This window comes from Rhinoderma darwinii, chromosome 4, assembly GCF_050947455.1.
Source record: "Rhinoderma darwinii isolate aRhiDar2 chromosome 4, aRhiDar2.hap1, whole genome shotgun sequence".
Lineage (NCBI taxonomy): Eukaryota > Metazoa > Chordata > Amphibia > Anura > Rhinodermatidae > Rhinoderma > Rhinoderma darwinii.
This window is the reverse complement of record NC_134690.1, coordinates 291,834,992-291,859,055: the sequence shown is the minus strand read 5'-3', so window position 1 is coordinate 291,859,055 and position 24,064 is coordinate 291,834,992. Positions and strand designations below refer to the sequence as shown.

The following is a 24,064-nucleotide window of genomic DNA, read 5'->3' as shown; positions in this document are numbered from 1 at the left end:
TAGAGGTTTGAAGTGTATTTCAGGATATACAGAATTTACTCCAGTCTGGCCTATGTGAGTCATGGATGGTGAGGGAATTGACCGTATATTTAATCTTTTTTTTGGATCGTAATTTTAAATCCTTTTCACAACACGAACAAGAGTATGGGCTGCCACACAGTTATTTTTATCAATATCTATAGATCCAGCATGAAGTTACTGGTCATAACCAGCTGACGCCTATATTTACTGCTACACACAACGTCTTAGATTTGTTGGCTTGTACAGGTGGAATTACTAAGTCATTACATTGTTAATGTCTTTTACAAGCTCACCTTAAATTGCACTCCAGATCCTTACAGTGTAAATTGGAAGAATATATGTAGACAATTACAGATGGCCAATGGCAGGACATTCTTCAAGATGTCTAACCCCATGAGAAGTCTACCTTCTCCACAGAGACCCCTCAACTACTTTTTGAAATGGGATTCAGATCTAATAATTTATGCAATCGCTGACCCTTATCTATTGAATACTAGGATAAATGTCTGCGTTAAAGTGGAAAGGAGGCAGCATATAGCTCTTTTTTTATGATCTATGTATTGTATGGGAACTGATTGTTCCTCGTTGGCGTTTAACACTTACCATGTATCGGTCAGAAGTTGCTTGATAGGCATGCAGATGTAAATGCTTATAGATTTTGGAGTTTGTGCTCTCCTGATTTTAATTTTATGTTTTGTATTTCTGTGTTTTGAAAAATGAATAAAAAATATTTGATTTAATTTACGTTACTTAGATGCTATGGTAATGCTTGTTATTGGTGTTTCAAAGAAAAGAGTACACATTCATGTATATTGAGCTGATCAATATAACGAAGTTAAAGCAACATAATGCAGTGTATATATTTTTTTCAAATTGGTGAAATTGTGTTATTATAAATTCTGTTTGTATGCATTTAGATCTGTTTAAAAGTGCTTAAACGTAAATTGATAAATAGAGTAGTGTACATTAACTAAAAATATAGTACTCTAGACAGATGACTAATTTACTATGTTTTTGTTTTTAGGCCTATTGAATGTTGCAGCTGAACCATTCCTCAGAGGAGAAGTGTATGATACTTATCTGGTTCCTATCAGCATCAGCTATGAGAAAATCTTAGAAGAGTCTCTCCATGTGCAAGAACTTCTTGGAGCACAGAAAGCTAAAGAAACCACTTCAGTAAGATACAGTTAAAGGGGTTGTCTGGGCACGGGGTGGTTTTTCATACTGATGGCCTATCGAAGAACAGGTCATCAGATTATGATCTGTGGGGGTCCAACTACCGGATCCCGCTCCGATCAGTTGTTCCGGTTGCCTCCATGTACCGGATGTAATGCAGTTGCCGGTGTCGGAAGCAGATGGCTCCGTTCACTGTTTATTGGCACACAACTATCCTGTGGCTAGGTCATCATTTTGAAAAGCTGCCCCATGTACAGACAATCCCTTTAAGAGCTCCATAAGACCTATGTACAAGGAAAGGACAATGATTACTTTTGTCTTACCATTTCTCTTGCAGGGCTTAGTTAAAGCCAGAAAACTACTCGGAGATAATTTTGGAAATATTCACATTTACTTTGGACAACCAATATCACTGCGTTCAATGGCCTTTGGAAAATTAAATCGTTCTGAATATAATCTAACACACAGGTATTGGTTTATACATGAATACTCAAATTAGGTGGAGCTTGTATATAAAGCAAGCCGCTTATGTATACTGTGGCTTTATGACACTGAACAACTATTCAATATATTTTATCTTGCAGACACAGTCTTCAACGACCATCAGAGGATATTCAAAAGTTTGTTTCTGACATGGCATACAAAGTAGAACTTCACCAAATCGCCAACATGGTGCTGAGCCCTGGGGATTTGATAGCAGCGATTTTGCTGCAGAATTTGCCAGTGTTGAACTATAGTCTATTAGTTGAGAAGATATTATGGCTCAAGAAGTTAACAGAAGACTTTGGAGGGTGTTCAGATTGGCCAGGTATGTAATTCTATGTGATACCAATGCTTTTCATTGGTAAGGATAAAGTCCAGCCCCCAAAAATATAAATAGGATCATATAGCTATACAGTTCAGTGAAAGAATATTTGTTCCCTTACTGATTTTCTTTTTGTATTTTTACATATTTGGCATAAGTATAAAGTTCCTCTAGTCCAAAAAAAATAAAAAATCAGCTTTTGACTAGAATCACAGGCATCTATAAGTCCCCAATAAATTTATACAGTATGTGTCAAGGACTCTAGCAGATTAGGAGTCAAGTGGCTGAAATGATCTGGCAGGGGTGTGAACATCGCAAAAGAAGTCAAGTCTCAGTCCAGGTTCGGTACACAGAAAAGCAACAATAGGTTGTAGCATGAGTCAGAGACGTGGTCAGGAAACAATCCAAGTTCAGTACACAGATGAACAACAATAGGTTGTGGCGTGCGGCAGAAGCTTGAAGTGCAAGGGCCACACTTTTATAGTAAGCCAAATGGGTGAGTACAATCAGGCAATCAAAGCAAGGAATTCAGAGAGGCAAAAGTCAAGAGAAACTAGACAATAGACTTAGCAGTGGCACTGTCTAGCAGCAGCAGTTATTTCAGTAAAAAGAGCTGCTGTCTGGGACACAGAAGTTTCTGGGTTCAAATCCTAACAATAAGTTAGTAAGAATTAGAGTACAGATGGCAGGGAGTATCATTGCAGGATCAGACTACACAGGGTTTGTTTATGGTCTGTTAACTTAGAAACCTATATGTCTGCTTAGGAGCAGTAGACACAAAACAATAGGAAATGTTTTAACCCGTTCCCGACATTTGTCGTAAGTATACATCATGGAAAGCAAGTGCTTTCCCCAACATGTTGTATACTTATGACAAAGAGGGAAACGTTCACTGTGTTAAATCATACAGTGACAAAATAAAAATGGCTGCTGTTCCTGACAGCAGGCCATCTTTACTTGCCGCCCAGGGGGCCGGCACGCCACCCCTTTCGACAATCGCTTTTATTGGCCGATCAATTCGGACCGGCCATTCGCAGCTATTTGCGACCAAAACAAATCACTTTGCCTCAGGGAAATGTTAAGGATTTGTGCTGTCTAGAACAATCCCTTCCATGTTTTCATGGGAAGCTGGCGATGGTGCCACCTCCATGATCGCTGTGATATGTCAGTTTATAAAGACCGACCAATCGCAGCCATGGCGGGTGTTTCAAACACCTGGCACCAGCTCTGCCTGCCTCATTCCGTTTAGGAATGGTGACCAGAGCTGATGCATAACTATTTTGTGCCATACTAACCTGTATTGAGGGCTTGTGTATTTCAATCGCTGTGTTCTTCATCCTTCATCCTGCTGTGTGATCGTTTATTGAGTGATCATCATCATCAACTGGGCTGCTGACTTTTTTTTTTTAAAGCAGCGGTACTAGTGATCTGTCTCTACCTTTCCCTGCCCCTGTCCCTTCCCATCACCCTTGTATTCGTCCTGCAAAGACTGAGCGTTGATCAGTGACCACCATCATTGTTCGGACTCTGTGTTAAATTTTTTGGAATTTTTTTTTTTTCTTCATCTGCACCATTTCTCTGTGCACACCCTGCGGCCACTAAGTGCTGATCAGTGACCACGATCACTGATCAGTATCTGGGGTAATTTTTTGTCGGCAGGTTTTTTTGGGGCTCTTTGTTCTTAATATTGTATTCCCTGTATGCGTCGCTGAGCACTGACCAGTGACTGCCAACACTGATAGGCATCTGTGCTAATTTTTTGGCGCTGGTTTTATTTTTTGGGCCTTTTTTTACTGCACCATCTTCCTGTGTGTGTCCAGTTGCCACTGAGTGCTGTTTCAATAATCAGCCTCAGTGGGAATTTGTTGACGCAGATTTTTTTGGGCCTTTTTTTTTATTTTTTATATAAAACAGTAAAAAAAAAAAGAGTAAAAAATATATAGTTAGGTGTAGCTAGTACCAGCATAGGTAGAACGTTAGAGTAGCGGATCTATAGCTTAGCTAATCAGGTGTAGCTAGTGCCTGCACAGGTAGGGTGATAGGGTATCGGACATTTAGGTTAGCTGACGTCCGCTTTGTAAAAAAATTGTATAGCCGCAAAATCCGCAGCTGAATTATTCCTGCTGTCGGCAGACAGATTCCACCTCCCGTTCATTTCATTTCAATGGGAGGTTCGGGCGGAATCCGGCTGAAAATTGGGTAGAATGCTTCTTTTGTCCGCTAGGCAGTATTTTGCGGCGGGTTCCGCCACAATAATTTAGCCGCGTGAACGGGGCCATACAGTAAGTGTCAGTTAGTGACGAATGTTCAGGTTTTTTTGCACTGAAGTTCGTTCACTACATTTTAGGTAGTGTAGCTTTACAGTTGTAGTTCAAATTTAGTTTAGTCAATTATTTATACTTCAGGTTTTTTTCCATAATATATAGCATTAGGGTTAATATGTTAGTGCCAGGTAGTCAGGACTTTTTTTTTACAGTTTTATATTGGTATTATGAGTAAAAATATTTATACAAAATTATTTTTCTGTTCAATTTTTCTCTTTTGCTTTTCTTGGTTTTTTTTTTCTACTTTTTTCCCTTTTCTTTTCTCCTTTCTACTTCAGAAATTTGATATACACAACACACGCAAACCCCTGTGGAAAAATCTATTTCGTATTACACGTGTTCAAACATTACACAAGTAACTAAAGACATCATGGTCCAAGGATTCCTCATCTTCTTCATAGGAACACTGATCCCATCATATGCGGTGATCCTGGTAACAGTGACCGCTCCAGACTTGGATGTTGTCATATATTCCATCCATTGTCAAATTATTCCTAAATATAAAAAAAAATTTTTTATTAAAAATTAATTTTACTTTGAGATACATCTGCTCTGTATACAGAGCACCTGTATCTAGCACTGAAACCTGTATCCGTCAGGTCAGCAGCACTGATGGGTTCAGTGTCAGCAGATCCGGCATGTCTCTGACACGCAGGATCGAGCTGTTAACGATCACATCGAAGACCACTAATAAAAAATGTCTCAATCATCCCAAAGGGTCTGTTCAGCAGAGGAGGCATATGCCCTTCTGGCCTCTGACATTGATACGGCCAGCGAGTATATGCCCCATTCCTCTAGTCCTCCTCCACCTCATCATCTTCATCCAGTGATGAGGAACCCCTACAAAGGCACCCCAGAAAAACAGCTGAGGCAACCCCCTAGATAAGTGATACCATGTGGAACTCAAGCCATGAAAATTATGAGTGCCAGATCGAAAATTTTATAGGCAGCTCAGGAATTCGGTTTGAACCTGCAGGCCACACAGAAATTGACCTTTTCAAGGTATTTCTCTCTGAGGATTTTGTAAATGTAATGGTGACCCAGACCAATTTATACTCCCATCAATTTTTAGCCCAAAACCCCACATCATCAAATGCTAGATGGACCCCCATAGATGCTGTGGATATGATGATAATGAAGTAGCCAGATATTCGGCAATACAGGAGTGCAGATATTTTATACAACACCCCAATTTACAACATGACAATGACGCAGACACGTTTTGAAACCATTCAGAAATTTGTGCAATATAAACATAATGCACAGTTTCCCACCCCATGACTCAAACATATGACTGCCTATTCAAAATCAGACCAGTCATTGATCATTTCTGCACCAAATTTCAACAAGCTTAAGCCTCCGATAAAAATATTTCAATAGACGAGTCCCTTGTAAATTTTAAACGAGGCTAATATACCGCCAGAGGACGAGGTATAGAATTAAAATGTACAAGCTCTGCGAGAGTACCTAAGGACTCCATAATTTAACCCCTAGAATGCCCCCCATCCTGGGAGTTAGCGGAAATATAGTGTGGGACTTGGTGCACCCACTGCTGGACCAGTGTGATCACCTTTACGAGGATAACTTCTGTACCAGCATCCCACTATTAAGTGCCCTTTCACCAGAAGAACTGCAGCATGTGACATCATGCACAAAAACCAGAGAGGCCTCTCTAAAACTCTCTATGGGCAAACACTAAGAAAGGGTGAAAGCAGAGCACTGAACAGCGAGAAGATGTTGTTGGTCAAGTGTAAGGACTAGAGGAATGTCCTTATGTGGACCACAATATACGGTAACGGCAGCACCGCTGTCCCCATACCACTTCAATGAACCCTAAGCCAGATTGCATCCTGAGCTATAATAAGAACATGGGAAAGGTTGATCTCTCTGATCAAGTACTTAAGCCGTACAGTGCCATGCAAAAAACAAAGGTGTGGTAGAAAAAGCTGGGCGTGTACATGGTACAAATGGCATTGTATAATGTTGCACAATGGGATGAAGAAAGTGAGGGATCAGCGGCGCTCCTCCGAGACTATGCGTAGAATGTAGTGGTGTTGGTTGCCGGCTGCCACCCACTGCGGTCCCTCGGTGGTAGATTCCTTTGTACCGGGGACGAAGCATATACAGGAAAAAAGCAGTGTAGTATCGGGTAACGGCGCCAGGCTCAGGAGGACAAGGAATGAGTTCACAGGTATGTTTGATCAAGGTGATCTTTTATTTGAACGACGACGCGTTTCTGGACCGGACTGGTCCCTTCGTCAGGTCTATTACAATGTTTGGACGTGTAAGGTGCTTATATAGGCAGTAAAACAACGGGAAAGAACCGGTGCAGAGCAGTTGGTTTTTCACATTTAAAACACCAAGTTTACATAAAACAATACATGTCATCCACATTTTTTCGACAATTATCAGTATACAATTATTCATTGAAATATTTCTAACTCTTAGAATATTATTTATTCTAGAGTTATACTGTATTGGATTGTCAGCCAAAGTTTCCATTTGATCAATATTTGTTCTGGATTACACATGGGTGTAAAAGTATATAAGCATATATTTATAAAACAGTGCTTGTTATTGTGGATCAGGTGACTTTTCAGAGTAAGCGGTCATGTTTGTGTACATGTGGAATAACAGTATGTTAAATGACTTGTATATGGCATTTTTTATCAGTTTTGACTTCTGCAGGCTCAATCTCCAAGGCTATATTCACATGAAGGTAGTTTTGCATCCATTCCAGGCTGTGTTTCCGTTTTTAATGGCTGATTTTGACCCGATTTGCATCCTTTTTTTCCCTGTCCGTTTTAAAAATGGATGAATTTCATTTGTCAGTTTTTTGCCACACACTGCCATCTGTAGATAATGCCACACACTGGCCATTGTAGATAATGCCACACACTGGCCTCTGTAGATAATGCCACACACTGGCCATTGTAGATAATGCCACACAAACCCCCCTGTAGTTACTGCCACAGCCCACCTATAGATAGTGCCACAAAGCCACCCCTGTAGATAGTGCCACACAGCCCCCCTGTAGGTAGTGTCACTCAGCCACCCTGCAGGTAGTGCCACACCCCCCCTGTAGGTAGTGCCACACAGCCCCCTTGTACATAGCACCCCCGTAGATGGCAGACCCCCTCTTCCTGTAGATTGCTCCACAGTATCACCGGCTACAGTGCTTTTCTGCTTCAGGAGTAGGAAACTGCCCCAGGAGAAGTCCCTGACGTCACCATCCGTATATGCTGCGGCTGTGGATTAGGGCTTCCGCTCATACAGCGAGCAAATAACATTTCCTCCTCCTTCTCATATACACTTCGCACTGTGAGGAGGAGAAGTGAGCGAGCGTCAGAAAGCACAGCCGTCACTCGGATAACATCCAAGTGAAAGCTGTGCTTTACATGGTCCCAAGACTTCTATGGGAGCCCTGCTGGTAGAACATCCCAAAATAGGGCATATTCCATTTTTCCAGTTTTGCACGTCCGAGATGCGCAGCGTTCGTGTGAATCAGGCCTTAGGCAGGTAGTTTCAGTGTTTTGGCTGAAACGTACTCTCTTCCAAAAATAATGCCAACATAGTAAGCATGCTGTGGATTTGACAACATGCTCTCAAATCTCCCGTGGAAATGAGGTTATGTAAAAACCCATTCACATTGTACTTTAAATTTGCTGTAGATCTGTACTGAAAATCCGCAACAAGACCGCAACATCATAACATTCCCTAAGTATATTAGAAACTGTCAAAAATTTACATTTTACAGTAATTCCTTTAATAAAATCAATCTAGGTGAAGCACACTGGATGGATACATGAATAGATAGCCTAGTGTAGTGCAAGATTTTTACTCATTAAGAGCAATCAAGAAAAATTCAGTTCATAATCTAGCACTTGGAATTAATTAGTTTTTCTAAAAACTATTTAGAAAATCCATGACCTACCTTTCTTTTTATGAATCTACATACAGGGACCCAAAAATTAGTTATTACTTACATTATTGTAAAAACCTAAGGACACTCCATGAAAAGTACCTATTTTTTAACATATTTGAACATATCAACATTTCAACTTTGAACAATATATATAGATAAAGGGGATGTAATTGAACAAAAATCAATAACAAATAGGCTTGGTAATAATTTATTAAACAAGTAATTCACAGATATGCCATTTTATTTTGTGGAAAACTACCTTCAATGGACAATAACTTTTTAAACAACTAATGCTAATCTAATGATATACCTGATATAAATCAACTTTGTCATTTACTTACTGTTAGAATTTGCATGGATAAAACACATTTTGTGTGATGTTACTGCCACAAGATTTCTCCCTTTCTGTAATCTGCTGTCCACCCACTGTTGTCATAAAAAATCCGTCCCTAGTTACAGATGTACTGCAGAAGGTGGGGGAATGTCTCTTCACTGCCTGCCAAACAAGTCTATGGAGAGGAGAGGGAGAGCAGGAGGAGGGAGTAGGGAGGGAAAGAAACACCGACACACTGCCCATACAAGTCTATGGGGGGAGGGGAGCAGGAGTGCGAAAGAGACACAGACGTTGCCCATAAAAGATTATGGAAAGAAGAGGTCGGAACAGGAGGAAGGAGTAGAGAGAGAAAGAGACACAGACATGCTGCCCATACATGCCTATGGAGAGGGGAGGAGGAGCAGAGTGAGAAAGACACACATAGACGTGCAGCTCGTAATTGGTAAGTTTTACTGTCTCACCCCAGTGCTGGATTTTCAGTTCCACTTCTCAATACTGCTGTATAATCTCCTCTGCTTCTATATATGTGATATATAAATATATGTAGATCAGGATTCTCCTCTGCTGTGTGTGTGCTTTGTATAGAAGGCATGATAGCAGTTAGGCTCCACCCACTAAGTCAGAGACAACTGAGAATTAGAGATTAGCCTGCAGAAGGAAAAACTGCTAAAAAAAAATGCAGTATACAGATCATAGAATGGGCAGAAATAGTGTTATTCCTCATGTATACACATATGGCATCCAATCACTGGCCTCTGCGGTGATGCTGGCAAAAACGGCGCGCCATACCTGAGGTCAGGGATTGGCTGCAGCCGAACGGGACATTATACTATAGTTAAGTATGCCTCTTGCTATGCCACTCTTACCTACGGATACATGATAGTGGCAGGTGATTGCACATGCGTGGTTGGCTCCCTCAACCTCCTCCATCTGTGCTAAAGTATATTGGGTTTAAATATTAATTTTAAGGGACATCTCATGTGTATTCATCTGTTCTTAATGCTGTATTTTGGCATGACGTGGTAATTTTGTATTTACCTGAAAACCAGAATGAGAAGAAAAGGGGGTGGCAAGAGTTAGAATTGGTTTGGGGATTTTGATTTGTATTTCTTTTTACGTCTCTTCTAAAATCAATAAAAAATATTTTAATTAAAAAAAGTCTAGTCTTATATAAGTTTCTATAATGGTAATAATACGAATAATAATAATGATAATAATAAATACTATTATTAATGTTTTATATGCTTGCACATTGTTTTATTATTGCATATATTATATAATACATATTATATTATTAATACATATATGTTTTCCATCCAGATAATAAATCCATTGATGAAGTTGTTCAGTCCAGTGTATCTCTACATTCAAATTGTATGGCTATTATGGACAGTCACATTATTTTGCTTGAGCACAATGTGACAGAGGTGTTGACTGAAGAGCTGGTCACCAAACAAGCTTTCACTTTTCTGACTGGCGCTTCCTACAGAAACAAAATGGTTAATATTTTCATACGCCCTGCACTCGTGGTGTTGGCATGTAAAAAAGCACAGAGCATTCAGAAAGGTAATAAATAGTTGAAAATATACTAGTATTCATAGTAACTAAATGCCTATTATTACTTTTTTCAATATTCTCCTAAGATTCATAAGTTTATTAGTAATTAACACAAGCTTAATTTAATCTTCTCTATGATGTGTTACGTAAATTATTGGCTCTTTGTCCTCTAGAAGTTTAACATTTTTATAATAAATCACAGAATAAAGCAGCTGTTAAAAAAGATTACACAGCAAACCGTAACCTTTAATTAATAAATTGGGATAAAAAAGGGAAAACGATTATCCCTCCAAATAATAATGCAAAAATAACAATAAGGGTGAGTTTTTTTTTTCTATTGTTCATGAAGTTGAGAGAACAAGAAAAACAACTGACCCAGGTATAACCTATCGGGTCACCATCCTAATAACATGCCTACTCAAGGGTTGACTCCAACCTGTACCCTAGATACCCTATTAATGGCCAAGCCAATTCTTTATAGTGAATATCTGGTACAGAGGTGGGACCTAGAAAGAGCAAAAATGTGCAAAAACTTCAAGCTGTGCACAACAATGTGTAGGCACAATTTAAGAAAAAACAATACCCTGCAAAAAGATATGCTCATACAAAAACATACTACGACCACCAGACGGAGGTTGTGAATGATGAAAAATAATTCAGTATGTCCAGAGAGGTGTCACTGATTTACTTAAAATGATAGACATAATAAACTGTTCCAATGGCTAGGCCATTAATGGGATATCTAGGGTACAGGTTGGAGTCGTCCCTTAAGTAGGGGCGTTACTCCAACTAGGAAGTGTGACCCGATAGGGTATACTAGGGTCAGTTGTTTTTCTTGTTCTCTCAACTTAATGAACAAAAGAAAAAAATAAATCCCCTCATGCTTATTATTATATTTTGCATCATTTGCAGGGACAATAATTTTCCCTTTTTATCCCAATATATTCATTAAAGGTTACGTTTTACTGTGTCATTTTTTTTGATCAGCAGATTTTTTCTTTGATTTATTTTTTGACTACATAATCATTGACTGACTATACTTTTGGCCTGCCAAAGCCGCTATATTTTTTTGGTTCTGTGAGCATAGCATTTCTATAAACAAGTTGCCAGGAAGCCCAAGGAATGGGCTGTAACTGGGCCTGCAAGGGGAGGTGTGAACCCTCCTTGTCACTAAGGAATTTGACATGGACTCCGCTCCCCAGTGTAGCCCCAAGGGAACCCCTGGTTTACCCTTTAATCCCTGTCTAAGGGAACTCCCGGTTTACCCCTTAACACCTGTACAGGGATGTGGACTACGCTGTGGGGGAACCCCAGGTCGCTACACCCTGAGTAGTCTCCCTTCGTGCTGGCTGACGTAAATAGAAGCAGAGTGGTCAGGAGAGCTAAAGGTCAGGGCAGGCTGCGGAGGTTCGTTACGATAAACATAGCTAAGGGTCGGTGTGGGCGGCAGAGGTTAGTCACAGTAAACATAGCTAATGGTCAGGGCACGTGGCAGGTTGTCAAAAACAGGCAATGGTCGATACACAGGAATTCAAACTCTGAACAGCAGAGATGACTTGGAACACAAAGGAACTCGAGAACCAAATTGCTCAGGCAATGTGTTCCAGATCAGGAGGAGCTTAAATATCTAGCATTTTGGCGTGCGCGTAAACCCTTAAGAATGCAAGGGTCAGCGCGCATGCTGGGACCCAGTGCCGTGCATCAGCGGTTAAAGCAGCCTCCAGACGCTGAGGCAGACAGAGTGGAGAGACATGGGACAGGAGAACGTCGACCAGAGGTAAATGAACGGTGTGGAGCAGGAGAAGCCTCACAAGTCAACTTGTTCAGTGAGTTTGAGCACATGAACAGGTAGGGTACATCATTAGAAAGTTTGCATTTTAAAACATTTGACATCTGCCGTATGTCTGTGCTTTATTATATCCTTTATAAATTGGGCACATTAATAGCCTTTATCGATATCCAAGATAGTCAACAATAGCAAAAACAAAGGCAACAAGTTTTTCAGCACCCCAAAACCCTCTTCCTGTGACTTCAGCCGCAAGAAGAAAATAACGTGCTAATGTGTTCTCAAAACTTCAAACTACTGGAACTATATCCAATGGATTATGCAGAAAAAAATTCACTCGTTCTCGAAGCGCTCCTATATGTACGGTGTATAATTCGTTGTTCCCCTTCCGTTCGGTAAGGAATGATCCACTCCCTTCCCATTTGGATAAAATGCCAAATTTATTCCATATATATGATGAAACGATAAAACCAAATAAAACAATAAAATAATACTGGTGTGCTACGTGTTTCGACCCAGAAATTGGGTCTTCATCAGGCTTCTAAATAAAAACAAACAAATGCAATCCCTTTTATGCTGAGAAAATGGGGGTCTTTTTGAGCATGGAACACTTCGGTCATATACATGATATATGATGATCCCCTTGTTCCCCTATGAAAGTAGTACTTTATTTATTTAGTGCAAATTACATAGAACAACAGAATACTGATTTGCAAGTCCGAGCAACGATCTCGGTCCCTGGATGTGAGTTTACAACTGCAGTGAAAAAGTTTGTCTACATATCTACACGACCCATTCACATAGGTTAAGCCAGGCAAGCTGATGTGGAATTGGGTAATAATAAAAATAAATAAATAAAAAATTACAAATACAAAAAACACACCATTCAAGCTCTATTGAGCACTCCCTCTTTAGTCCTGGTGATACAGACACAACCTGTCACGCAGAAGGGTGTCTAGAATCACTGGGAATTGAAAATATAAAAATTTAAAAAAATTACTTATATTGAAATAATATGAGTAAAATAAAAGCAATAAAAATTATAAAATAAAAAACTTTGAATACAAAGGAAATAAATTATATTTAAGGTAATTTCCCAGTGCAATTTAAAGGGGACATTGCATTGGAATTTCTTTCCCTGTTAAATTGTCGGTATCAATATAGTTTCAATTATAATAATTGAAGGCGACCAAAACATAATAACAGTCTTGCCCCCTTTCTTCCTTTCCCTTACCCAATATTTCAATCCTTTTATGCTCACTTGGAGGAATTATTTCCGGGACAACGTTTCGGGTGAGGGATCAAAGTGGGAGTGGCAGGTTCCCGTTCCTCTGCCATTGATTAGTATACGCAACATAGCAAAGAAATTGCAAATACATATAAAAATTGTAACTGTATAAGAAACACATACAATCAACTGAAAAATGACGATAATCCGTCTAATATACAATTATGAACGATATTCTGATTTTATGCTTTTTAATGTCATATACTAAAATATTTTACTGATGTTAAAAACATATTAAAACGGGTATTGGAGGTTATTTTATGTCAGAGAAATATATGAAAAAGGCACTCCAAGATGTATATGTGCATGCTAAATGTATCCTAAATGTCTACGTTGTCATAGAGACTCTAATACAACAGTGCTGAAATGTTGGACAGCTCCTTGTTTTATCAGACGGCATGCCGACCATGCTGATGAGTTGCTATCTATTGCATTAACTCATACAAACTGGTCATACAATATTACCTTAGAGCAGCGCCTGTTCTTTTTTCCCCCTTCCTTTCCCTTATCGCCCCGTCTTCCCTCCCCATCTTCTGTTTTTTCAAGACTAACTACTGGAACTATAGGATGTCAAAGCAGAACCAGACAATAACTTAGTTGACTCCTCCGTTTTGAGTTACCTTTCTCCAGATCGTTTATGTGCAGAATAATCTCCAGTGATTTAGAAGCCAAAGTGAAAGAGCTAGAGAAAATCAAACAAGATATGAATCACATAAGTATCCAGATTAGATACCTGGGAGACCTCAGAAGACTACAATGCTTGAACACAGTACTGGATTTTCTATTAATCTAGCACCTAACTTTGTTAGGCTCACCAGAATCACATGTATTCATTAATAGAAGACCAGGAAAACTGCATTTGATCCAACAATTGGTGTCTAAAATTAATGCTAAAGACCGTTTCAGCAGAGGTGCTCTTCACGACCCAGTCTGAGAGAAGACACCACTAGAATTCTTACCTTGTCTGCATGCCTTAGGCTGCGTTCAGATGTGCGTCAGGGCTCCGTTCCGTAAAAATTTACCATCGGAACGGAGCCCTGACTGACAAAAACGGAAACCAGAGGATTCCGTTTCCATCACCATTGTGATGGTGATAGTGACAGATCTGGTGCAAATGGTTTCCGTTTGTCTCCGTTGTGCAGTGGTTCCGTCGTTTTGACAAATGAATACCGTAGTCGACTACGCTAACCTCTGGTTTCCGTTCGTTTCATTCAGGGCTCCGTTCCGACGGAAAGCTCAGACGGAACGGAGCCCTGACACAGATGTGAACGCAGCCTTATCGAGACCCTGTTAACTGCCTAATGATGTCATGTGTCGCTTAAACAATTTTCAGGGTATAGAATTACTTTTTGAAACATGAATCAAATATAATTGCAGAGTCCCAAATCCACCTGCACCTAGACCTAAAGTGGCTTTAAGAGCTTGTGAAAAAAATAAAGTAATTACAGATGTGTCCTTTCATTTGACGTATCCATACGCCAAAGTCGGGTAGGGGGAAGTATGGAACGGGCACACGGAGTGAACCCGCTCTACACGATGCCGGTGTCGGCTGTTTGTTACAGCGGACACTTCAAAATAACTCTCGGCATAGCGCGATCCCGCTCGTTTAGCTCGTTAAATGCTGCGGTCAATAGCGACTGCAGCATTAAATTGTTAGAATGAGGGGGCGACCCCCTCTAATAGCTCATCGCGCCCCCCGCAACGCAATCGCTGGGGGGCGATGGTTGCTATGGCTGCCTGGGGGACTAATGAATGTCCCCAAGTCCGCCATCTTTGTGCACCTAATAAGCCCTGCCTCCGGCAGGGCTTAATAGTTGCCTGTCAAAATCATGATATACTGCAATATAACAATCGCTGGTTGAAGTCCAGCAGGGGGATTAATAAAAAAAGTAAACATTTAAAGTTAAAAAAAAAACTTTGCCCATTTTTCCCCTAGAGCATAGTAAAAAAATAAATAAACATAAATGGTATTGCCGCGTCCGTAAAAGTCTGAACTATTACAATGTATAATTATTTAACCCGCAGGGTGAACACCGTCAAAAAAAAAATTGTAAACGCCAGAATCTCTATTTTTTGGTCACCTAATCTCCCACAAAAAATGAAATAAAAAGTGATGAAACCGTCGCATGTACACCAAAATGGTATTATTAAAAACTAGAGCTTATCCCGCAAAAAATAAGCCGTCATACCACTTAATCGACGGAAAATAATAAAGTTCTGGCTCTCTGAATTTGGCAACACAAAATAAATTTCTTTTTTACACTTAGGTTTTTACTTGTAAAAGTAGTAAAATATAGAAAAAAAACTATATATATTTGGTATCGCTGTAATCGTATCGACCCTCAGAATAAAGTTAACAAGTTGCTTTAACTGCACAGTAAATTCCGTAAAAACGGCGCGCAAAAAACCATGGAGGAATCACTGTCTTTTTTTAATTTTCTACCCCACAAATAATTTTTTTTCCGTTCCCTAGTACATTATATGGCAAAATAAATGGTGCTACGAAAAACTACAACTCGTCCCGCAAAACTCAAACCCTCATAGGACTATATTGACGGAAAATAAAGACATCATGGCTTTTGGAAGGTGGGGAGGAAAAAACGAAAATTCAAATCTGAAAAAGGGCTGCGGCGGGAAGGGGTTAACGTTCCTCATATCTAAACATATATCCTCATATATCTCTCTCTCTTCTTCTTCTTCTTCTTCCTCCCTTCTTCCTCCCTTCTTCCTCCCTTCTTCCTCCCTTCTTCCTCCCTTCTTCCTCCCTTCTTCCTCCCTTCTTCCTCCCTTCTTCCTCCCTTCCTCCTCCTCCACAGGATATGTCATAAATGTCAGTTAGATGTGGGTCCCACCTCCTTCACCTATCTCCAGAACGGGGACCCCTAAAACCCATTCTAGCATTTTGTGCTCACGCTGACTCCTGGACACTTCCTGATTAGATGATCAGGAGTTACGGAAACAGTGTAACTCGCTGAGCTACGCTGTTTCCGTAACTTCCATAGTAGTGAATGGCAGTTACGGAAGCAACGTAGCATGCGAGCTAAGCTGTTTCCGTAACTCCCGACCATGTAATCAGTAAGTGGCCAGGAGGCAGTGTGAGCACAAAAAGCTAGAATGGGGTTTAGGGGGTCCCGCATCTATCTGACATTTATATCCTGTGGATATGTCCTAAATGTCCCCTTTCATTTCATTTGGCTTGCTGTGGGTGGGTTTACCAAGTTGAGGATTACATTTCCCATGATTTCTTTCACAGACATTGCCTATATTTACAGATGCCAGCATGACCCTCTACTACAAGGTGTAAAGTTGTGCTATAATTACTCACTGTCTGCTACTGAGACATGGTTTTGCTTCTTTTGCTACTCACTGGACACTTCACAATCTATTGCCCAGCACCACCTTCGAAAACAGGGAGGGAGGGGGAGTGCTGGGACCATTGGACAAAAGAGACATGTGATGTTTGACATCTGGTACTACAGGGATGGGTAGAGGGGAAATTATCTCCTGCTTGTGTGATGTTCCGTACACTGAACAGGTGGTTAACTCCAGGAGCATGGTCGTGTGACTGCATGTGAGACTGACTTACAAAGGCATTTCAGCTGCAGGCAGCACATTAGTAAGTGATTTATGTTACTGGAGTTAAACCATTCACACACAACTATTAACATCCTGAAATTGTTATCCTATTATACTGACATTATATAGAAAATCGATGATCGTGCAGGAGTGTGCACAATAATAGTTTTTCTAAATGACATGTATTAGCGATTTTGCTTCTAACTTTAGCACGGACTCAGTGGCGGATTAAGAAGACCATGGGCCCTGGGCTGTTACCCAAACTTGGGCCCCCCTCCTCCACCGCCACCCTGCCGCGCCGTAACTATTCCTAATACTACCTTTTTGCACAAGCATTAACAAATGGGTGTTACGATTCCCCTTTCATAGGGCTGTGTCCCTACATACTGACAGTATCACACTGTGCAGGGACACATCCTCCTGACAAGGGGATTGGTAACACCAATTTTTCTATCAGTCCTGGACTGCACAAAGACGTTATGTGGAATACAAGGATTTCCTATAATAAACATGTCAGGAGAGGTGACAAGATTCTCTACAAATCCAGTGACTCACAGGTGACGACGTCTTAGATGCTAGTAGTTGTTTTTCCTCTTTTCTTCTCCATCCGGTCCAGAGCTCATGACGACTTCTCCTGGCCATGACCCATTTCTGCAGCCCTTAAATATAATATCACCATGCACTGCGCCCCTGAATATAATTGTGTCACACACTGTAAAGTAAAGCACCACATACACAGTGCCCCCTGTAGATAGCGCCAACCCCCCATGTAGACAGCGCCACACACACACACCCCGTGTAGATAGCGCCTCACACACCCCCCTGTAGATAGCGCCACACACACACATCTATAGATAGCGCCACGCACACAACCCCCTGTGGAGAGCGTCACACAGCCCCCTATAGATAGCATCACTCAGCCCCCTATAGATAGTGCGGGACACAAGGCATAGAGGAGACCCCAGGTAGTTGGTGGGCACAATATACAATAAACAGAGAAAAGAGGAATTGCCTGCAGGCAATAGAGCCCAATTTCCCAACTACCACAATATGTTATGAACAAAACTTTATTAAGCTACGTATAGCAAGACAAAACCACATAGAATTATATTAAAATTATCACTACCTAAGACCAGACATAGAAGTAGTTAGCCTGTATAGGCATGAGGTAGATATAGGTAAGAAGCGTAGATTCCTATTATTAGCAAGTTAGATTGTTAAATTGTCTAATAGATTGCCAGTAGGTCTGGTCGGCGGTAGGTATTAAAATATTGACAGCCCCCCCAACATGTTTCGCTACAGAGTAGCGTCCTCAGGGGTACACGGGGCTAATGGCGGCGCGCCAAGAGAGAATCCTAATATGGACATGTCAATTGACGTATGAAGAGGTGTGTCATAAGAAGCGGCCAATGATGCTGTGGAAAACAGGCCGGCCGTTCAAGGGAAACCGACCAACGAATAGGAACCCAGGTAAGATGAGCCAATTAGAAGTGAGATACGGCGCATGCGCATCGGCTCCAAGAAGGGACTTAGTACGCATATTGCGTCCCGAACTGGCGATATCCAGAAGGGGAATACTGGCGCATGCGCTGGTAGTTAATTTACGATTTGGGCTAGGAATCGAGAATACGATTACCCGCCGATGCTGAGCAATTAGGCAATAGAAAAAACTCACTTTAGACGTTTTCTTGCCAGATCGTCTAAAGTGAGTTTTTTCTATTGCCTAACTGCCTATTCGTTGGTCGGTTTCCCTTGAACGGCCGGCCTGTTTTCCACAGCATCATTGGCCGCTTATGACACACCTCCTCATACGTCAATTGACATGTCCATATTAGGATTCTCTCTTGGCGCGCCGCCATTAGCCCCGTGTACTCCTGAGGACGCTACTCTGTAGCGAAACATGTCGGGGGGGCTATAGATAGTGCCACACAGCACTCCCCCTTATATATAGTGCCACACAGCGCTCCCCCCCCCCCTTGTATGTCGTGCTACACGACTTCCCTACAGTGCAGCCCTGGGCGTGGCATTTTATCCCATATGACTGCTGCAGTCTGTGATTGGCTGCAGCGGTCACATGGGGTGAAACATCCCCGGAGGCCAGCCAGGACCAAGAAACAGAATTCTGGGCAAGTATAAGATTTTTATTTTTTCTAAATTGCGTTTTTACATAACATCTGTTATTTGTTGCAGGTTTTACCTCCCCATTGCATTAAGTGGGGAAAACCCGAAACAAATGAGCAGCGTTTGCGCAAATACAATTGACATGCTGCGGAATAAAAAAACTCACCGCAGATCAATTTCTGAGCTTTTTTTCCCCACTTATCATTACGCAGCGTGTGGATGAGAATTGTTCACATCTAATCTACTCTGCTGCTACTGTATTAGAGCTTGTCCACACTTAACGGAATTGCTGCATATTTTCTGCCCGGAAAATACGCAGAATACAGTAGTGGCAAAGTGAGTGAGATTTACCAAATCTCATCCAGACGCTGCGTAAAATTTCCGACCAGACATTTTATCCTGCGGTGCGTATTTCTCGTACTGCAGCATGTCAATTCCTGCTGCGGAAAGTGGACAGAATTGCTGGTGTCACCATCTCCCAACATTGAGAAAAACGCAGCAAAATACGCACCATTTTCTGCAGCAAAAATACAGGAAATGGTGCTTTTTTTCTGCAGCGGAATTACTGCTAATTTCTGCAGAAGTAAAGTATATATATATACAGTGGAGGAAATAAGTATTTGATCCCTTGCTGATTTTGTAAGTTTGCCCACTGTCAAAGTCATGAACAGTCTAGAATTTTTAGGCTAGGTTAATTTTACCAGTGAGAGATAGATTATATAAAAAAAGAAAAAAGAAAATCACATTGTCAAAATTATATATATTTATTTGCATTGTGCACAGAGAAATAAGTATTTGATCCCCTACCAACCATTAAGAGTTCAGCCTCCTCCAGACCAGTTACACGCTCCAAATCAACTTGGTGCCTGCAATAAAGACAGCTGTCTTAAATGGTCGCCTGTATAAAAGACTCCTGTCCACAGACTCAATTAATCAGTCTGACTCTAACCTCTACAACATGGGCAAGACCAAAGAGCTTTCTAAGGATGTCAGGGACAAGATCATAGACCTGCACAAGGCTGGAATGGGCTACAAAACCATAAGTAAGACGCTGGGTGAGAAGGAGACAACTGTTGGTGCAATAGTAAGAAAATGGAAGACATACAAAATGACTGTCAATCGACATCGATCTCGGGCTCCATGCAAAATCTCACCTCGTGGGGTATCCTTGATCCTGAGGAAGGTGAGAGCTCAGCCGAAAACTACACGGGGGGAACTTGTTAATGATCTCAAGGCAGCTGGGACCACAGTCACCAAGAAAACCATTGGTAACACATTACGCTGTAATGGATTAAAATCCTGCAGTGCCCGCAAGGTCCCCCTGCTCAAGAAGGCACATGTAAAGGCCCCTCTGACGTTTGCAAATGAACATCTGGATGATTCTGAGAGTGATTGGGAGAAGGTGCTGTGGTCAGATGAGACTAAAATTGAGCTCTTTGGCATTAACTCAACTCGCCGTTTTTGGAGGAAGAGAAATGCTGCCTATGACCTAAAGAACACCGTCCCCACTGTCAAGCATGGAGGTGGAAACATTATGTTTTGGGGGTGTTTCTCTGCTAAGGGCACAGGACTACTTCACCGCATCAATGGGAGAATGGATGGAGCCATGTACCGTCAAATCCTGAGTGACAACCTCCTTCCCTCCACCAGGACATTAAAAATGGCTCGTGGCTGGGTCTTCCAGCACGACAATTACCCGAAACATACAGCCAAGGCAACAAAGGAGTGGCTCAAAAAGAAGCACATTAAGGTCATGGAGTGGCCTATCCAGTCTCCAGACCTTAATCCCATCGAAAACTTATGGAGGGAGCTGAAGATCCGAGTTGCCAAGCGACAGCCTCGAAATCTTAATGATTTACAGATGATCTGCAAAGAGGAGTGGACCAAAATTCCATCTAACATGTGTGCAAACCTCATCATCAACTACTATAAATGTCTGACTGCTGTGCTTGCCAACAAGTATTAAGTCTTGTTTGCCAAAGGGATCAAATACTTATTTCTCTGTGCACAATGCAAATAAATATATATAATTTTGACAATGTGATTTTTTTTTTTTTTATATAATCTATCTCTCACTGGTAAAATTAACCTAGCCTAAAAATTCTAGACTGTTCATGTCTTTGACAGTGGGCAAACTTACAAAATCAGCAAGGGATCAAATACTTATTTCCTTCACTGTATATACATACACACACTATATACACACAGGTTGATGTGGTAGGAGTCTTCACACAGCGTTTCTCCTGCTCACAGCCCGACACAGAGCCATCAGACAGTCTGCCCTCCCCCATGTCCCGACTGCTAGCAGCAGGAGGAGAGATGTGTAGAGCACTGAAGGGGGGCTGGAGGGGGAGTTTCAGCACAGACCACCGCTGCTAAGTAGGACAGAAGCTCACCTCGCCTCATGACAGGTGCGGTCCTGGCACCGGGGCTCCCTCCAGTGCTAGCGACGCCATGGGCCCCCTGGGAGCCTTGGGCCCCGGGGGGCGGCCCGAACCGCCCTAATGATGATGATCCGCCACTGCACGGACTGTCTATATTCCATGCTGCCAGTGGCTCATAACTTCAATAGGAGAGAACCCAGCTATTCTTCATGGCTCCCTTATCCAGGAAGGCTGCCAGCGCTGTAGAAAGTAATGTGATCCTACAGTGCTGGCGGCCGTCATGTTCTCCAGAGGCATTGCTTAATAGGAGCAAGTAAAGAACACTATTGTGCAAGAGATTCAACGATCGCTGGTGCAAGTCCCCGAGGGGGACTAATGAAAAAAGTTAAAAACAGTTAACCCATTCCCGACATGCATCGTATGCCTGATGTATATCATAGCAGTCACCCTGTTGTAACAGCCCAGACCGGAGGTAGCCTCCAATCTGTCCGATTAACACATTAGATGCCGCAGTCAATAGTGATGTGGCTGCTAAGGGGGTTGTAGCCGATCGGCACCTCCGCGACAAAATCGAGGGTGCTATTTCAACCGGAGGCCCATCAATGGCTTCCTGGTATGCAAAGTACTAAATCATATTAGGCATACTTTCAGTGTATAACTGACAGCTCTGATACATAGCACTACGTAGGTAATGCAATATATTAGAATTTATGATCAGTGATGCAGGCCTTCAAGTCCCCTAGTGTGTCCCCTAGTTTTTAGGTCACATCGTCTCCCTAAAAAGTGATCAAAAAGTCACATTTACCCTAAAATATTAACAATAAAAACTACAGCCCATCCCACAAAAAACAAGCCCTTACACAGCTTTGTCAACGCAAAAATAAAAAAGTTATGGGTCTAAGGTCTTATTTAGACGAACGGGATATACGTCCGTGCAACGCGCGTGTTTTTCACGCACCTCGCACGGACCTATGTTAGTCTATGGGGCCGTGCAGACTGTCCATGAGTTTCACGCGGCGTGTGTCCGCTGCGGAAAACTCACGACATGTCCGTTATGTGTGCGTTGTTCTCACATCACGCACCCATTGAAGTCAATGGGTGCGTGAAAATCACGCGCAGCACACGAAAGCACTTCCGTGTGACGCGCGTGATTCGCGCAACATCAATAAAAAGTATGAATGAAAACCGAAAAGCACCACGTTCTTTTCTGTTTACAAACATACAAACAGTGTCATAATGATGGCGGCTGCGCGAAAATCACGCAGCCACACATCATACGAGGGTGACACACGGAGCTGTTAAGTACCTTTTGCGCGTGCAAAACGCCGCGTTTTTTTTGCGCACGCAAAACGCACACGCTCGTGTAAATCCGGCCTTAGAATATGGTGATACAGAAAACAAATGACCGCAGCATTCGAGGGGTAAATGAAAAGAGGGATGCCCTTTGGATCGCGTCACAGGGAATCCCTGTGGCGCGATCGAGAGACATACCATATATGGGCAGACAGCCCGGAGTCCAATGAAGGACCCCATGGCTTTCTGACCATATTTCCTGTTAGGGTACACTTAGTACACAGGCAGCTGTTAGGACATACCTATCAGTACACAGGCTAATGTACTGACATATAGATATAGGACTGTACATTAAAGTTTTTAAAAAAAAGGTCTGTGCTCTCTGTGGACTACTATATACAGGGGTGGGCTATATCTACAGGGGGGCTATACAGGGGTGGGCTATCTGTGGAGCACTATAGGGGGAGCTATTTGTGGCTATATGGAGGCACTACCTACAGGGGGCTCTATGGCAGGCACTATCTACAGGGGGCACAGTGTGTGTGTGTGTGTGTGTGTGTGTGTGTGTGTGTGACACAGTGTATGGTGTATGGTACGCTATTATATTTAGGGGCGTAGTGTGTGGTATAATGAGAACTTTATCTTTGTTCATAGGTGTAGAAATGTTGGAAACGTGAGAAGCTGAAGACATCTGAGAGGCAAACTACAGAAATAGGCTGTGACCGGGAGAAGTCATCATAGAGGTCTGGACCGGATGGAGAAAAAGAACTAGAATCTGAGACGTCACCGGTGAGTCACTTAATGTAAATGTTTATTCTGCATCTAATCATTTCACCGAAACGCGCGTCGGGTGTGACGTCTCTCTGTGTGCTTCAGTGAGCCTCATGGGTATGTTATTTTCATGCATGTCTCTTGATCTTGTTTATGCATATTCATGCTCTGTTACCATATATTATGAGTGATCAGAGCCATATCGATATATATATAGCTGTTACACTGTTTGCTTACATGCTGATCAGCTGGATCACATGACACTCTTGATTGTGAGTGATGGATTGTATTTTTTAATACCCATGCTTGTTACTGAATTACTACATTTTGCTCTCTGCAGAGAGGGACGTCCTGTTCATGCTTTGCATGACTCATTTTTTATAGTGTTCATGTATGTTCAATAAAGATTGTTTGTTTTTCTCATCCAAACTACTGTGTGTTAATTGTACCCCACATTTTGTAGGTTTATATCCTCTAATCAGTAATGTAGTCACTGTATGATCTGCAGCGAGATGATGGGTGGTATGATTATGATATGATTTATTTTTTGTGAAACCGCAACTCCCAGCATATCCTTACCATTGTTCGGGACATGCTTGGAACTGGAAACAAATTAGTGCTGGGGTTGCACTAAATTTAGCTGTATTTGTGCTGGTGTTGTATTTATGTACTGAGCTTGGTTCTGGTGCAGTATATATGTACT

The 24,064-nt window shown here is 41.7% G+C and overlaps 1 protein-coding gene across 3 annotated transcripts in view; it reads left to right on the top strand.

The window, feature by feature from the left end:
- The window catches only part of LOC142761152 (dihydroxyacetone phosphate acyltransferase-like), a 200,574-nt gene that overhangs the window by 98,163 nt on the left and 78,347 nt on the right, over positions 1 to 24,064 (top strand). For all 3 annotated transcript variants that reach the window (XR_012883524.1, XM_075864345.1, XM_075864346.1), the window contains 4 exons: positions 1,046 to 1,197; positions 1,535 to 1,665; positions 1,782 to 2,005; positions 9,906 to 10,151. Coding sequence is in view for 2 of the 3 variants with exons in the window: in XM_075864345.1 (XP_075720460.1) it covers positions 1,046 to 1,197; positions 1,535 to 1,665; positions 1,782 to 2,005; positions 9,906 to 10,151 (753 nt within the window). In the remaining variant the exon portion in view is untranslated. The remainder of the gene's footprint in view (positions 1 to 1,045; positions 1,198 to 1,534; positions 1,666 to 1,781; positions 2,006 to 9,905; positions 10,152 to 24,064) is intronic.